A 17,929-nucleotide genomic window follows, 5' to 3' on the forward strand; every position below is an offset into this window, starting at 1 on the left:
TGCAGAGAAAGGACAGTCGCTTGATTATGTTCCTCAATTCAAAAGCAAAAATTCAAAACCCAAGTCCAACTTATTGTGACCCTATAGGGTAGGGTGGAACTGCCTTCTTACGAGGCAGTCATGTTTATGAAAGCGATTTGCTCATCTGTCCTCTGAGGAGCGACTGGTGGGTTTGAACCACAGGCGTTTCCATCAGCAGCCAAACTCCTACATTCCTTCCAGGGAGCTCAGTGGGCCTGAACTTGAGAGGGGTCCTCAGAATCTCCTGACTACTTGGTAAGTGCAGATCGATGTGCTCCTCCAGTTCAGAGGTCCAGAACCCAAGGTCTGAGTGGGGATTTGCACTGAGAATTTGCTTTGGTAACAAATTCTCCAGGGGTACTGATGACGCCAGTCTGGGGACTCCACTCGGAGAATCCCTGAAGTCAGTACTGTCCTTATGTTTCCAGCCCTGGGAATGCATAGCACTGTGCTTCTGTGTCACCCCAGGGTGCCGTGGTTTCGCTGCCTATACAAATCGTAACCCCATGTCTGTTATCACTGGTGTTTTCAATGCCTGCCTGCTTGCACCTCCGGGATCCCATGAGGCTTTCCTGTGAAGAGCTGGGTGCCGAAATCGACTCTGAATGTTTGTCGAGCCAACAAAATCACACTCTCTCTTGCCCTCGGTCTTTAAACAAACACAGATGCTGATAGGCTGGTGCTGGCATGGCTCCTTGTCAGCGCCCCTTTCATCTCCTTGGCTTTCAGCCAGGCCAGGCCCCAGCAAGCCTCTGGGTTTTGATTTTTTTGCTTGTTTATTTGTTTTAAAATTATTTTATCAGGGGCTCATACAGCCCTTATCACCATCCATCCATCCATCCATCCATCCATCCATCCATCCATCCATCCATCCATCGTGTCAAGCACATTTGTACATTTGTTGCCACCATCAATTTCAGAACATTTTATTTCTACTTGAGCCCTTAGTATCAACTTCTCATTTCCCCCCTCTCTCCCCCACCCCTTCCCTCCCTCATCCTTGATAATTTATAAATTATTACCATTTTTCATGTATTACACTGACCAATGTCTCCCTTCGCCCACTTTTCTGTTGCTCAACTCTCAGGGATGGGTCATAAGTAGATCATTGTGATTGGTTCCCCCTTTCTCCACCCCCACATTCTATATTCCCCTCCTGGTAGCGATACTCTCATTATTGGTCATTTGGGGGAAAGGAAGTGGGTGTTAACAAACCCAGGGACAAGGGAACAACAAGTGATCTGAAATCGATGGCGAGGAGGGTATAGGATGCCTGGTATAGCTTGATCAAAGGCAATGTAACTGAGGGGAATTACTGAAACCCGAATGAAGGCCGAATATGATAGTGGGACAAGAAAGTAAAAGGAAATAGAGGAAAGAACTGGGAGGCAAAGGGCATTTATAGAGGTATAAATATAGCCATGGGCATATGTAATTGTATTTGTAGATAATGATAGGAAAATAGATCCATGTACATATATTTATATGTTAAGTATCAATGTAGCCAACGGACATTCGGCCTCTACTCAAGTACTCCCTCAACACAACAACACCTTGTTCTAATAACCTGTCATTTTGTGATGCTCATCTTCCTGACACGATTGCTGAAGACAAAATGGATACACGTAACCAAATGTGGTGAAGAAAGCTGATGGTTCCCGGCTATCAAAAGATATAGCATCTGGGGTCTTAAAGGCTTGAAGATAAACAAGCAGCCATCTAGCTGAGAAGCAACAAAACCCACGTGGAAGAAGCGCAGCAGCCTCTGTGATCAAGAGGTTGGGATCAGGTATCAGGCATCAAAGACCCAAAACAAAAAATCATATTAATGTGAGGGGGAGTGCAGAGTGGAGACCCAAAGCCCATCTGTAGACAATTGGACATCCCCTTACAGAAGGGTCACAAGGAAGGAACAAGCCAGTCAGGGTGCACGATGGCACCGATGAAACATACAAGTTTCCTCTAGTTCTTTAATGCTTCCTCTCCCCAATTGGATCAAGCATATTTGTAAATATGTTGCCATCATTATTTCTAAGACATTTTCTGCTTGAGCCCTTGATATAAGCTCCTCTTTTTCTCCCTCCCCCCCTGCCACCCTCCTGTATCCTTGATCAATTATATATTGTTGTTATTATTTCATATCTTATACTGTCCATTGTCTCCCTTCACCCACATTTCCGTTATTTGTCCCTTTCGGGGGGGGGTGCTATATATCCAATCTTGTGATGGCTTCTCCCTTTCTCACCCTTCCCCCCTCCCTGACTATCACCCTACCCTCATGATATCACTACTCCCATTACTGTTCCTGATGGGCTTATCTGTCCTAAATTCCCTGTGACAAGCGCTCTTTTCTGTACCAATGTGTGTTCTCCGGTCTAGCCAGATTTGTAAGTTAGAACTGGATTGTGGTAGTGGGGGGAGGAACTAGAGGAAGGCTGCATGATGCATTGGTGTTATACGACACCTTAGATGACTCATCCCTTCCTTATGACCCGTCTGTGGGGGAATCATCTACAGATGGGCTTTGAGTCTCCACTCCAAACCCCCTCTTTTGCATTCTTGTAGGGTTTTTTTTAACAACGTTGTGATATAAGTGGTGTGATGACATTATCACCAACAGGTTGGACAAGCTGTTGGTGATAAACTCCATCATTTGATAGGACAGGCAGACCAGAGCCCTCTGTTGTAAAGGGCCCTGGTCTAGGCAGTGATACTTGGGAGAGAGAGTGAATTTTATTTTCCAGCAACCAGGTACCCAAGGGTTTTAGTGTCTATTGATAACTATTGCCTGAACTAATCATTATGTGTAGGGTCTGCGAAGTGCTAGTTATTTAACTTTATCTTGCTTTCTCCACCTATCAAGAGCATCTCACCATTACAAAAGAAGATCACACTAGAGTCATGAGAAGTTCTTTGGCTCCTTTGTAGCCTACATCATCTTCATCCTGTTTGCATCGCATGCTTTTAAAGCCCCTTTTGCTGTCTTCTCTTCTCTTGAAGATGTGTGTGGAGTGTTTGCTGTCTCCTTCAGTGTCATACAGAAGGGCACTTGCCAAGAAATCAATCACTCTTTCAAGTTTGTTGGGGGTCCAGTGTGGTCAGTGACAAAGAAGTCCGAATTCTGGGCTGGCAAGCTAACTGAAAAAACTGAACAACCAAACTCGCTGCCGTCAAGTTGATTCTGACTCACAGCCATCCTATTGGGCAGAGTTGCTCTCTGGGCTTCTGAGGCTGTACATCTTTGTGGGAACAGAAAGCCTCATCTTTCTCCTGCTGAGCTTCTGGTGGGTTCGAGCTACTGATCTTGCAGTTAGCAGCCCACCATGTGCCCCACTGTGCAGACAAATTCACTATTCAGCATTGAGTTCACGATGCAGGTTGCACTGAGATTGTTTTCACCATTTTTGTAGGTTAAATTTTTATTGGGGTTTAATAAGCATGCTTAGAATTTCTGTTTTCAAGTCAGAGTTTATTGTGGCTTTTCTGGTCTTTTGTATCAACATGAAGGGATTTTTTTCTCCCTTTTAAATTAGGTACTTAGGCTACTTTGCAGGACACCCTCAAAACCCTAATACAATTGAAATTCAATTTAAATAGCTTCAGATCAGGCTGTCCTTTACAATGTACCAGGACATGCGCGGTAATCAGAGTGGAATCCACCAGAGCTTCTGGTGACACGATGCATTTCATAGGAGCACTGGGTTCGATAGGGTTTGCAGAGGATGGCTTTTCAGAAGTGTACCTACAAATTGTTTTAGTTTATAGTATGAGAAAAATATTTAGATTTAATATGGAGAAAGGAATTTGCCGAGCCTTATTTACTGAGCAATGGTGTCAGTGCTGATGCTGTTTGGTTCCGTGTGTAACAGTTCTGTGTCACTGCCAAGTCCATTGTGGCAGCCACTACATCAGTCCATCACATCAGGGGTGGCCCTTGTTTTCACTTTACCCAGCAGGATGCTGTTTTATGATCCAGCTATTGGAATGACTCATTTCTACTTTGTGTGTCCACAAAATGATGACACCTGGAAAATAAAACCTTCAGAAAATACACCTCTAAATAAATTACATTCATGCCAATAAACTTCATCCAACTCTTCTCAGAATATGAGTGGATATTAGAAAGGATTACATGGATTCAAAGCCCGTTCCTCAATGCATAAATCCTAAATAACGAACCCACGGTCACAAAATCAACTCTGATTCCCAGCAACCCCAATGGATAGAGTCTCTGGGACTGTGAATCTTTCTGGGAACTGAAACACCCCATCTTGAAGCAGCTGGTGAGTTTGAACTGCCAACCTTGCTGTTATTAGCAGCCCAATGCCTAAGGGCTCCTCAGATACACGGCCTTGGGAAGTGGCACTGTTTTCCTAATTTGAAAATAACCAAGTGTTGGTAGAGGAGGCAATTTATCTCTGGTTGGAAATGAATGTCACATTTTACCCTTCTAAGTAAGATAGAATTTAAAATAGAATAAGCTTTCAGTTTCTACTTAAAATACATTTTACTTGAAATTTCTGGGGTGTGCTCCAGTTTTAACAATGGGTGTCATAAGCCCTTCTGTAATTGACCCGAAAGTTGAACCTTACGAGTGGGTGTTCGTCATTATAGCCTGACTGTGGCAACAAACAAGCCTGTCATCTCAGTGACCTAAGACAGTGAAGGCGGTTTTCTTGCTCACATCACATCCAGCCTGGATGGCGCCAGCGGCGGGTCCTGCTCCCTGTAAGTCCCTTGGGGACCTAGGTCTTTGCATTGGTTGCCTCCTGAGTCAATCATCTGTGACTTCAAAGTGCTTCACTGGCTTCTTTGTCTCTGGCTGTCTGGTGAGAAGAGCGAGACTGTGAGAAAATGCTCAGAGACCCAGGCTGAAGCTCCCTCCTCTACCATCTACAGGCCGTTAACCAGAGCTTACTCACTTGGCCCCACCCAACCACAAGGGAGACTGGGGAATGATGTCTACCTAGGGGTGTAGGAGGAAAAGGTGCTGGGTTTGGCGAAGAGGCATGAGTCACTTTTGCAGGGGTGACCTCTTCTTTCTCTCTTTTGTTTTCTTTTTTCATCTCCAGGAGGCTTCTTGGCATCATCACGAAAAAGGATGTTCTGAGACACATGGCCCAGATGGCAAACCAGGATCCCGAATCCATCATGTTCAATTAGCAGCACGGTGGCCATTATTTAGAGGACAAACACAGAGGCATTGTCATTTTTAAAGAAATAAACACGATTCTTTATTGTCCAAATGAAAGATGATGCGCTGGGGTAACAAAAACAAAAGCTTTGATTGAAAGGGAGAGACAAATGAACCCTATTATGTTTTTATAAATGCCTCAACGAGTAGGCATTGTTTAGCTTTAACCCCTTATGAGTTTCCAGCTGTGTTTCTTAATGAGTTAAATAACTGCTATGGGGGCTTATGGGTGGGTGGAAGCTGTGGTTTTGGATGAGGACGCTGAACACAAATGCCGAATGGAGAAAGTGTTTCCTCACCTGGTCAAGGCTGATATTTATCCCTTAGGAACTCGACGAAGCTTTGAGTCCAAAAAGCAAAGGGATATCAGTGTGTCAGTGTCTGTATTTCTTAATTCCTGAAGTGTTGCTGCTATGTTGTTGAATGATATTAAAGACGCTTGCACTTACTTTTGTTGGAAAGGAAAAACGAATTTCAATTTGAATGTAGTGCAAGCTGTAAGTATACCAGTGCGTCTACTCCTGACCATCCCATTTCTCGCTCGGATTTTCTGCCTGTTATTTTTTTCACTCCTTGTTTCTGAACCAACACCAGTGACACCTGTGTTGAGCATGGAGAAATCATCTCTTTAGGGAAGACCACAATCTTGGGGAACTGCATGATGAACTAGTGAAGTGTTTACTGTCTCCCTGATTTCCCTTCCTCCTGTACAAAGAGACACCTTTATTTTGAGAGTGTGTATCCTCAATCATTGATTTGCAATCCTGTTGCATTTGCTGCATTTATCAATGGCTATTATCTAGGCATATTGCTCAGGTCACCATTTTCCATGAGCCATGGCCTATGTGTTCTCAGTTAGCCATAAGCCTGCTTTAACTTCCAAGTAGAGAATATAAGAATCAAATCAGAACACTACATATTATTTACTTATTTTTCCTCCCAGGCCTTACCAAATATGGCTGTAGAGAGGGTGAGGCATTCTAGTTCTCAGTGGGAACTCCTATAAATGGATGGAAGATAAATACTAAATGGATTCTAAATAAGTTCCACTCTCTTCTCTGTGGGATGCAAAACACCCAGCTTGAATGTACAAGTGTGCTTTCTGACAGCAATCAAAGCGCAGAGGACAGAGCTGCATTTTAGACAGCCCATTTAAGCATTGAGCATCTCTGCATTTGCATTTAATGATATAGCTATTCTCCCAGTCAGGACTTCGGGCTTTGCAGGAAGGAATTCACATATGTGTTAGGTCCACTGTGGAATGATCTTCATTTGCGCTGCCACTGTTAGTCTTTGTCTCTCCCTTTTTATTGCCTCATCCTCATCCCTGTCAATCCCATTGTCATTGAAACCCCTACAGTGCACAGTTCCACTGTGATACATGGGATCACCATGAGTTCCATTTGACTCAGTGGTAACTGGTGATGGCAGTGGTGGTCATTAGATATTGATGGATTAGGTAAGCATTTGGCTGCAAATAATGAAACCTGGGGGTTGGCACAGCAGAACCATCTCAATAATATAATCCAGGATCCAGACTCCCATAATTGTTCTTTTGCTTTATCCATACCCTTTGCCTTTGGTTGACTGACTCACAGTTGCAAGATGACAGTGGCACCTCCAGATTCCATGCCTGGCTTCTAAGCAGGAAGAGGGAAGTAACGTATAAAAACGAAAAAACAAAGCTCTTAGTTTATTGTCTAGAATTCTGTCACCTGGCTTCACCCAGCTGCAGGGAGTCTGGGAAAGGAGTTTTTTCAGCTAGGCACCTGATTCAGAATGGGATCAGTGTGTTGCCATCAGGTATCATGCTTTCAGTTTTTTGCTCTCTTGTCCAATCCTTCCAAACACAACGTTTAACCGTCCACACAACACTCAGATTTGACCTACAACTCCCGTTCAACATTCATTAGCCCGAATGTTTTATTTTCCATTCATTTTTTGGATTAAAACCCAGCTACAAATGGGGCTCCAGGAAATTTCTGGTCGAGGGGACAAAATATGCGGATTCTCTGAATTTAACAAATTGTCAGAAATTGCTGAAAAGCTAGAAAATATCTTTCTGTAGTTCATTGACTTCTTACAAAGAATATCGAATAGCCACTCGGTGCGAACATCCCCGGCTAGTAGCAAAGCAACAGATAGCTTTGGTCCTAGAATGGAGTGCAAGTCGCTGCCTAGGTCTCAGGGCTCCTGATCACGGAGCAGCTGCCGAGGGTGGCATTGTTGTCTGGGTTGCCAGGGAACATTTGCAAGTGGAGCTGGCTTCTCCTGGACTTTGAACCTCAAAAAGCCTTTAAGAGTGCTTTCTGTAGTCCCTGTCTTATTCCTGCCATCTCTCCTGAGAGTTTTCCTGTAAGGGGGAAAGAGAATGTCCATTCGTCCTAGTCTGACTTTCTAGAATTCAGGAGGTCCTGGGAGCTGAAACAAGTCGTTTCAAAAGGGAACATGAAGTAGCGAATGGATAACCAAAGGTCACTGATCCCCCAGAATTTACTTGTCAGCTAAGGATGTGGATGGCGTGAGGGGAACATTTTCTCTGGGCCAAGGTCTCCTAGAGGGCCCGTTTCTGCCTCCCCAGTGTTTAGGACAGAGATGTTTGGGAATTCATGCAAACAGCCGAGAGGGTTCTTTGACTTTCACAATCTGGCCTTGGTTTCCTTTGCCCTCAGAACCTCTACTTTGTCATAGGGCTCAGGTTTTCCTCAAGAAGGAAGGGTCAGGTGGCTAGGTGAAGGACAAGGGGGAGGACTTTGCTGTGGGGACCACCCCAGTGAGCTGTCCTTTTTACATGAAACTCTCACCCATGCGGCCCTCTGCCCACCGGCTCCAGGTGGCAGTCATATTCCACAGGAACATACTGCTGGGATATGACTCATCTTCAAAGTCTTCAGGGATAGCTTGGAGATATGGCGCGTTTCGTTCCAGAACTCCACAATAAAGTCCATTTTGGGGTTTCCCAGGACACTGGAGAGTTATGTTGACATTATGCTCTCGTCTCTGAAATGTGCCGTAACATGACGACAAAGTTTCAAATACGGCGAGAATGACCAAACTGGGACCCAGAGACACGAAGCGAGCACAAGCTATTGGAGAAATGGCTCTCATTGACTTGCTCAACACATGGTGACCACTGACCTTCACTTTTAAAACAAATGCAATAAATCAGGCAAAGTGCAATAAAATGAGGCATTTCTGTACGAGACTTGGGACTCTGAGGGTATGCGCTGCAGTCCGCCGTTCGCAGTGTCTGACAAACCTCATGAGGAGAACTGAGGCAGGTGGACGAAATGTTTTCATCGCTCTCAAAACCAAAGGCTTTAGGCATTTGTAGAACTTTTCCCGACTCTTTCTACATCATGCAATATTCTAAAGGAATGCAAATAGAAAAAGTTCCTTAGTGAGGTCTATTGATCACTTTCTTGCCCTCCCTCTTTCGTATGAAGGAAGTGTGTTAGGGGACCCCGAGGTAAGGCTGCCTTGAGCTAGATGTGCTGATTGTGTCTGGGTTTTTGTTTTGTTTTGAAGCACATCCTTGGGAATACAGATGTGCACATGCACATGGCGTGTAAGGAAAAGTAAACATGCTGGAAGGAAATTATTGTATGTTCCACTTTTGCTATTATCAAGCCAGGCCTTCTTCAAGGTCCTTGTTCAATAAGTCCTGAAGACCCTTCAAAAGAGAAGCCAGGTAAATAGATAGCTTTTGGCCCTTAAGAAGTCATAGATACTGAACGGTTTAGAGCAGTGCATTTCACTGAGGGGAGAAGTGGGTCTTTTAAGTTAGCCTAATCCAATGATGCCCAGAACTCAATATCAACTGAGTTGGAGAAAAACAGGTCTAGGCAGAGCATCATTGTGTTACCAAGGAATTGGATCATTATGCCTCATTTTCGTTTCGCTAGTGTTTTATTGGATTTAGCTGCTGCTCTTTAACTTACATGGAGAGGGAGCTTGTCTGTCCAAAGAGAGAAACACTAACCTGGCTTTACTGTCGTTAGAAGAATGGATTTACTGGAGGGGCCCTAGTGGGTTTACTGCCAGGATGCTAACTACAAGGTTAGTAGTTCAAAGCCACCAGCTACTCTGCAGGAGAAAAATGAGGCTGTCTGCTCCTATAAAGATACAGTCTCCAGGCCACATTTGTTTTGTCCACCTAAGACCGTGCCTACACACTGTGTCTGTTCCTTTCTGGCTTGGAGCGAGCTTGTGGTGAGATGGCCATACGTGCTAAGAAGGTTGAGCTCATGGGTAAATAGGGGACCTGTTACGCTACCTCCGTCAGGACAATGGACTGGAAAATTGACATCCGCCCACATGCCACATACACTCGCTCCTTCAATGGCAAAACCAACATGAAGAGATGTGCTGTGGGGATCTGGCACTGCAGTTCCTGCATGAGAACAATAGCTGGTGGGGCCTGGGCCCACACCTCACCTGATTCTGTCACAGTCAAGGTCGCCATCAGGATACTGAAGGAACGGAAAGACCAGTAGAAGTTCCAATATCTGAAACCTCTCTGGCCTGTAATCAAGGGGTTAACTTATAATTTGTAATGTAATACAAAGGAATGCTGTCACGGAAAGCCCCTATAGAGCAGTTCTACCCTGTCCTATAGGGTTTTTGTTTATTTTTATTTTTATCCTATCACTGTGTAAACGTTAGCATCTTATTAAAGTTGTTTGAACTCTATTTTTAAAATAAATAAGCTCCGAGTCCTCAACAAGCATGTTGTAAACAGAAGAGGCTGATTATTTCACAGCGTGTTTCTACCCACTAGCACTTCCCAAAGCCTAACCCTGGTGACTGGGCTGATGTATCTGGTGACATGAAAACCCTATTCTTAAGATCCTCACCCAAGATTGAGACTTCCTTTGGTCAGCTTTAAAATCCCTTGTTCTTAGCTTTGGTGGGTGATGGCCAAATGAACATTCAGACTGGGACTGTCATTTTCAAAGTGGGGGTGGGGGCAGGCCCGCTGTGCCTGGGCCATCTGCAAGTCCGCCAGGTGTGCTGAGGCTGGCAGTAAGTACAGCGTGAGCACTCATTCTTTCTGGAACGTTCAATGTCCATTCATTCTTTCATCCTTTCAACATTTGTTGCCTTGGGAACCACAAGGGTTTGATGTCTTTCCCCCACCGATTGTCTTTATTTCAATCATAGAGAAAAATTTGGGGGTGGGGCGAAGAAGCACAAAGAATGGCCTTCTACCTCTCACCTGGTTGTTAGCTCCTGTAGAGGTGGCTATGATTCCATGGACTCTGCACAGTAGAACCTCCTGCACTTTTCAGGACCAGTGGTGGTGGTGTGCTCCATAGGATTTTTGGAAGTAGATGGCCAAGCCTTTTCCCCTAGTCCAGCTTGGTCTGGAAGCTCTGCCGAAACCTCTTCAGCATGATAGCCACATGTAAGCCACTGCTGACAGACAGGGGATGGCTGCACATAAGCGGCACTGGCCGGGAATTGGACCACAATCCCCAACTGGCAGGTGAGAGCTCTACCACTGAACCACCTCTGCCCCACTTGAGCTATCAGAGATGCTACTTCATAGGGATGGCAAGAGGAGCCCCTTTTATTAGAGGAGGAGCACAGCACCAGGATGCAAGGTCCTGGGGTGCAATGGATCTAATCTGCTGAGCACTCGCTGAAAGGACCCTTGGGCTTGGGAGGGACTGGGAACATTTGAAATCAATTTTGCTTCACTTTTCAGGAGGCGGGTTGAGGGATGTCGAAATAGGCAGATGGGCCAAGAACTTACAGGGCAAAGTTTTTGTTAGTTGCTAGTGAGTCCATTCAAGGCTGTATATTCTTTCAGAAACAAATGGTCAGACCTGTCTTTCCAGGTGCTTCAGGGTGGGTTTGAACTGCCAACCTTCCTAGTCATAGAGCACTTAACTGTATGAGCACTTGTAGGGCAAGGTAAAGATTTGAAATTCGACAGCGTGATGGGATATGACTTCAGTTGACTAAGTAACACTGTGGCTATTGTATGGCAAGCCTGGAAGCTAGAAATCTAGCGAAGAGACAATAGCAAACAGATAGTGTGACAGAGGCTTGAACCAGAGAGTTCTTCTAATCTGGTTGCATTTCAAGGGAGAACTAACAGGATCTGCTAGATGTTTAACAGAATAACCAACTAGTCATTTACTGGAATAGACAAGAATCGAGGAGATGTATTTGTGAAGCTCTGTAGGAGAGATGTCTGCTGGATTTCTCATCTGGGAGTTGAAGGAAGTTGTTCATTTTGGAGATAGCAAGCAAACCATTAGCATTTCAGTGGTGTGTAAAGCATTGACTGGGTACTTCGATGGTCTAATGATCACCTAGGGGCAAATGGAGCCCATATACAACAGAGTGTCACTATTGAGTTTGCAGGACACCACATGGACAATGGACACTGATTGGGTTACATGTGAATCCCAGCTCCATCATGTCCTGGCTGTGTGATATTGTCCAAGGGATTGAACTTCTCTGAGTCTGGCTTTCTCCATCTCTATCAAGTGATCCATTGCCCCCAATAACAACCTGGTCATTAGAGTTCCATGAGCTGCCTGGCATGCCCCATGAAGTGCCTGACAGGTAATGTGTCCATGCAAATGATAGATCCTGCCCTCAGCTGATGTTCTGAAATGCAGTAGCATCACTGAGAAAGTTAGTACTTCAGTGTTGTGAAGGCCATATTACACTCCACTTTAATTAGAAGATCCCTCAAAGTCAACGGGGATTGACTTACCAGGCTGCCTTTCTTCCCAACGCGTCCTGCAAGAATTTTTCGAAAAATAAAAACAACAATGCACAAACCAAAGCCCAGAGCTCACTAGGGATGTCCATGAATGTCTCCCTGACTCTAAATTATTGGGGGTTAGTAGAAAAGCCACAACCAGGTAGAAAATCCAATTTCTCTGTAGCGTCATATAAGCTTGCGAGCAGAAAAGCACAGAAACAGAAAGACGACTTCCCTTACGATGGAGAATGCACATTTGTCGCATGCAAGAAACGTTTGGCCTTTCAGACCAGGCAAAACCCAACCCCGCCCACGTTTCCCTCGTGGTGTTAATAGATAGCTAAGCCCCCTGAGAAAAATCCGTGAAAGAACAATGTTGTCTGAGGGCTTAGCTGGGGATTTCATGGAGTTGAGGCAAGGCCAGAAATGTCCATCTTTGCCCAGGACCGTGCACTGGGGCTGAGTGTGAAGGAGCCTGGTGCTCCCGTGGTTCCAGCTGTCGCCCACTTCATTGGTACTTAATTGGTTAGAAAGAAGCTACCATATGTGAAGGCACATAGGGGGCGTCTCCTTTTGGCAGTCTTCGAACTTGCATGTCATTAAAGAGATGGATCCTTTTTTTTTTTCATTCTGAATGAGCAATAAGCAAAGGGCACCTTGTAGGGATTTCCAAACCCCTGTAGTCAGTATCTGGCTCCCAGAACGAAGGCAACAATGTCTGTGTGATTCCAGCCTTTGGTATGGAGCACATATTTCAAAGATTAAACGACCTGCCCCTATCCAAACAGATTCTGTCAGAGAAATTGAAAACACACGCATACATTCCCACCCTGCAGGCTGCCTAACAGGTTAGGTCCAGAGGCCGCTTGCTGGCAGGAGAACTTCCCGTCTTCCTGTGGGCCTCCATGTTCGTTCATACACACAACTCGCTCTCTCAGGCCCTCCACCTGTTTCCAGCTAATACTAACTAACCCAAGCGGAAATTGGAACGAGCTTCCTTATGACCAGAGGTGTCCTTTCTGACCTTCCTCCAAGGCAGCCTGCTCCCAGAAAGACTGGGGCCTTTCCAGGAATGGATGCAGGGTGGTGCACATGGTTAACAAGGAACTTTCTCTAGGGGTTTGCCAAATTCAATTGCTGCATGAAGCTGGGGTCAATTCCCAACTCGTGGTTTACCTATACACAATGACACGCAGCCTGCTTGGTCCTGCACCATCCCCACGATCAGCAAAAGACTGGACTGTTGTCCTTCATGGGGTCATCCCTGGCTGATTTCTGGAAGTAGATTGCCTTCTTTTTGTGGAACCCTCCAGAGAAACTGGTTCAGCACCATAGCAACCTACCAGTCTCTGCTGACAAATAGGTGGCTGGGAATGGAACCGAGGCTTCTCACGTGGAAAACTAGAATTCTGCCACTGAACTAGCAGTGCCTAGGACTTTCATGTAGTCATTAACGAGCCGGGGACCAATATGAGGTGCGCATGCTTCTGGGAGAAGTTCTGGTGACACTGCGGTTAAAACGCCCAGCTGCAAATCGAAAGCTCTGGTTCAAACTCACCACCTTCTCTGTGGGAGAAAGACATAGCAGTCTGCACCTGGAAGCATGACAGGCTTGGCCATCTCACGAGGCAGTTCTGCTCTGTTCCATAGGGTTGCGCGGAGTCAACATGGACTCCCTAGAATGGGTTTGCTTGGTAATGGCCGGTAGTGGATGTCAACAGAGAAGAGCAGCTGGTGGTTAACGAAGTTGGGAAGTTCTGTCGCACTCGGGTCCCAAACACCAGCCAATCCTTGGGCATTTCTGCTGTGGTGGCAGGTGTGGGAGAGAAGAAGGAGTCACTTTTGTGACCCAGAGTTTGTAGCTGAGTGACCTAGGAGACATGACTTGATGAATGGACTTTACTCACTGCATCTGGCAATCAGGGGCATCTCCATGTGCTTGTTCATCAGCACGAGGTCTGTGGGCTGGCCCAATCGCTTGTTAGAAATGTGGAATCCCAAGTCTCGCAGGTTGGTCTATGGGGTCAACACCGACATTTTTAACAGGACCCACAGGCTGTCTGTGTGCACAGCCACGCTCGAGAAATGCCGTGTTAGGTGATACAGATGTTCCCCCAGGTTCGCTTTCAACTCCCAGAGGCACCATTGTCCAAGATTCTTCCGCTTCTCAAGGAAGAGGAAGGCATGGCTATAGCAATGAGGCCACTGAAGACGTCCCTTCAGAAATGAGGGGTGGATACTTGCGGGGGGAGGTCTTGAAGGCCTGTATTTTCTCAGTCCCCAAACCTTCCCAGTCACAAGTGCATTTTTGCATGACACTCAATGCCACGGTTTCTCATCCTTGACACCATTGGTCTGGATGCCTGGAGGCTCTCTGTGGTGGGGGCTGCTCTGTAGGCTGTAGAGCTGCACCCCTGGCCTCTACCCACTCGAGGCCAGTAGCCTCCCTTCCCTTACTCTGCTGACCCAAATGTCCCCAGACAGCGTCCCCAGTGGGGCCAAAGTCACCCCCTCTTTTTTCATTGTCCAGCATGAGCCCTGGGAGAAATAAAGTGTTACTTTGGTGAGTCTCTCAGGGAGTTGCATGAAAGTCCTTAGGGTTAGGCAATGAAGACCTGTCGGCTCTAACCCGCCTGTGTGTTTGAATGACTGGAGCTCCCTGGGTCTTTAACCAGAAGACACTAACATTTCAATAGTCTGTGATGACCTCTGTCTTCCTCCTATTATTCCATACTTTCAGGGCCCTGACCCTGTCCCTTTCCTACACACACACACACACACACACACACACACACACACACACACACACGCACGCGCACCCACACATGCACATATAAAGATTGGTCTTTGCTCGTTACATCTCATTAGGGAGCTTCTCAGATGCTTTTTTTTTAAGTTGACTTTGGACATTTGTATGTCTTTTTAGAAACCTTGGCACAGGGATTAAAAATCTATAGCCCATGGCCTGTTTGCATAATAAACTTCTGTTGGCACACAGCCATATCCTTGTCCACAGCTATGATAGTCAGAATCGATTCGCAGTGGCAATGGGTTGTTATTGTGGTTTTTGAGCTGAGCTGACGAGAGACTGGGAAGAATAGTCTGGTGATTTACTTCGAAATCAGTCAATGAAAACCGTTTGGTTTGATTTTCAAAAAATCATGGATGGCCCTGGAACTGGCAGCTTTTCCTTCTGTCATGCATGTGGTGTCCACGAGTGAGGGACTGACTCAGTGGCAGTTAACAACGAAGGGCCTTCAAAGCCTGTGGACATTTTTATGCCCTTTCATTCCATTTTCCACGAACTTTTGGAAGCCTCTTCATATCATACCAACCTTGAGTAGTCGAGGGAGCCCATACGGCTTGAAAAGCCCCAAATCGTTACTGGCATTCCTTTTCAGAAAAAGTGGGTTGACACCTAACTTTGGTGCAAATTAGGGCCGGCCACCAGAGCACTGAATAACCACTAAGAATGATTTGATTTTCTTCATTGCACTTGGTGGAAAATATAAAGAGACACTTTCAAGACCGAAGCAAAGAATGCTGTGTGTGCGGGTGTGGTGGATTCAATAGAACTTGTTAAAACTGCTTTCCAATCCTTTAAGTTTCTCCAACAACTTAATTTATGACAGAAATATTTGTCCCACCTTTGATATTAATCTGCAATTGAAATATGTTTTTTGGTGAAGGAACCCAATACTTAATATCGGAATGGCACTTTGTTGCTTACAAAGGGATTTTGATATTTATGTTTTAAATGTATTCCTTTCAACAGTCCCATGAAGTAAAAAAATATTATACTCAGTGTTCTGACTGAGGCTCAAGAAGTTTTTCCAACAATACCACAACCCACCTGGTATCACATTAGCCATACTTGGTAAAAGTCAAAAACAAACAACTCACTGCCATCGACGTAGGGTAGAACTGCCCTTGGGAGTTTCTGGGATGGTAACTGTGCATAGGAGTAGAAAGTCCCGGCTTGTCTCCCTGGTCTAAGCCAGTGGTCATCATCCAGTGATTTGCTTGAAATGAAGACTCTCTACTCCAGCGTGGGCAAAGAGGCTGAGAAAGTCTAGTCATGAGGCCTATCCACTAGGGTTTGAGACTCTGAAAGCGAACAGGGAAGTTTGGCTGGAGAGAAGATGCTCCCGACAGAAGAGACACACAGCGCCCAGGCCCCATCATTGGCCCTGGGTGGAGGCGTGGCAGGTGGGGGAAGTAAGAAGACACCAGAGTGCCAAAAAAGTGAAAAAGGCCTTCACCAGAGTCCTGGGAGGAGCATCGGTTGACTTCATGTTAGTGGCGCAGCGAGAAAGAGCCCTGCATTCTTTTTCTGGCCAAGTCAAAGGGTTTTGTGGGTGTTTGTAAGTCTGGGCTCTTTGTGTTTGCTTTTTCCTGCATCCGGCACTTTCTGTAGAGATGCGTGATTGAAGGCACCTCCCTTGGCTGGCAGCCACAGTCCTCTTTGCTGCCATGTCAGCCCAGGTGCTCCCTCTTAATTGCGCTTCGGATTCAACCGTGCCGCCCCCCCCTTTCCGGAGAGGGTAGGCCCCTAATGGCTGCAGCACTTTGGCCCCTGCACCTGGGACTTCAAAGGCCCCAGAAGCCAGATTGTAACCTGAGCTCCAAATTGTCCCTCAGAGGGCCAAGGAGTCTTCTTCGACAAAGGCACCAAGGGTAAGGGACACCTCAGTGCATGTGGTGGGTGAGAGCACCCAGCCCTGTCCCAGGCCTGTTCCAGTCATCGCCAAAGCAGGGACACTGGCAATGCTTTGTCACTGCACCAAGATGCCCACAACTTGGGCTGCAAATGGTTTGTTCAGAGCAAGAAGACAGATGTGTGTGCCCTAGGAAGGAATGTTTCAAGCAAATGTTCATGAGCCAGCTGCCAACATGAGAAGAAAAGCAGAGGGGGACTCCCACCGACTGACATACAATAGTATAAACAATGATCACAGGCTCAGAAAAAGGACTGTTGGGGGGGGGGCGGGTAGGCGAGTGAGACCACATCATCTGATTCTGGTTTTGTGTTTGGAATGACAGGATCCAGAGAATGTGAGTGCAGAGCACATGCTGGCTCTCAGACAGGCGGGCCGTGGGTGCAGGGCAGTCTCAAGGCTGCACTTTGGCACTGAAGTTCAAGGGCCTGCTTTGCAAGTTGCTTAAGTTTAAGTTCTCAGAGCCAGGTCTCTGAAAGAAGATGAACTACCTTGTGGGTCTATTTTATGTTTTTAGCTCTGAGAAAATATTGACTGTTGATTCCCAAGGTGGGAATCCTGAAGGGGACACACTGGGGCTGGCTTTCCTGGTCAAAAACGTGATTGAGTGTCAATTGCTTCTCGGCCTTTTGACCAAGATCAAGTGTAGTATCTGTTCTTATCAGTTTAATATCTGATACGTCCTCTATCTGAGGGCAGCATATTAAATGTATTTTTGCAAGTAGGTGTTAGACTAGGAGCTTGCTCCGTCCACTCCACGCATCCACCTATTATTGCAGTACTTCCAGGAATGGTGCAGTCCCTTAGGGGGCTTGTATAAAAAAAGAAGAACCCACGAGTGTCTGCAGGGCAAGGAGCTCTGTCTCCATCGTCTTTCTCTGAGTGTAGTTCTAGTATCTTCCAGCCTAGAGGTCGGCACACTGGTGAGATGGCAGAGGCAACCGTGTCCCTCACAACAATACAAAAGTGTTCCACAGTCGTAGATGCATGTTTACCAGCAAATGGAATCACCATTACCTGAACGATAGCCTTTGGAAATTTGGTAGAGGAAACACTGCTAATTTTAGTTTCATTTTCAATTTCACTTCAGAGCCACATGTAAGCACAGAAAGAGCCACATATGGCTTGAGCCATATTTTGCCAACCCCTGTTCTAGTCTATTATTGAATATACATACAGAACTAAGCACTGTCTGCTCCTGACCCACAATTGTTATGTTTAAGACCATTGTTGCAGCCACTGTGTCAATCCATCCCATTGAATATCTCCTCT

General features: G+C 45.9%; 1 protein-coding gene and 1 non-coding gene across 2 annotated transcripts in view; both read left to right on the forward strand.

Annotated features, from left to right (window-relative positions):
* Positions 1 to 9,919, forward strand: part of CLCN4 (chloride voltage-gated channel 4) — a 57,911-nt gene extending 47,992 nt beyond the window's left edge. Inside the window, exon 13 of the mRNA XM_075538836.1 lies at positions 5,094 to 9,919. Coding sequence (XP_075394951.1) covers positions 5,094 to 5,184 — 91 coding nt within the window. The 3' untranslated portion in view covers positions 5,185 to 9,919. The remainder of the gene's footprint in view (positions 1 to 5,093) is intronic.
* Positions 9,920 to 17,270: 7,351 nt separating this feature from the next.
* Positions 17,271 to 17,461, forward strand: LOC142435143 (U2 spliceosomal RNA). Its single transcript, XR_012781273.1, has one exon. It is a non-coding gene; the product is annotated as a U2 spliceosomal RNA (small nuclear RNA).
* The last annotated feature ends 468 nt before the right edge of the window (positions 17,462 to 17,929 follow it).

Source organism: Tenrec ecaudatus, chromosome X, assembly GCF_050624435.1.
Source record: "Tenrec ecaudatus isolate mTenEca1 chromosome X, mTenEca1.hap1, whole genome shotgun sequence".
Lineage (NCBI taxonomy): Eukaryota > Metazoa > Chordata > Mammalia > Afrosoricida > Tenrecidae > Tenrec > Tenrec ecaudatus.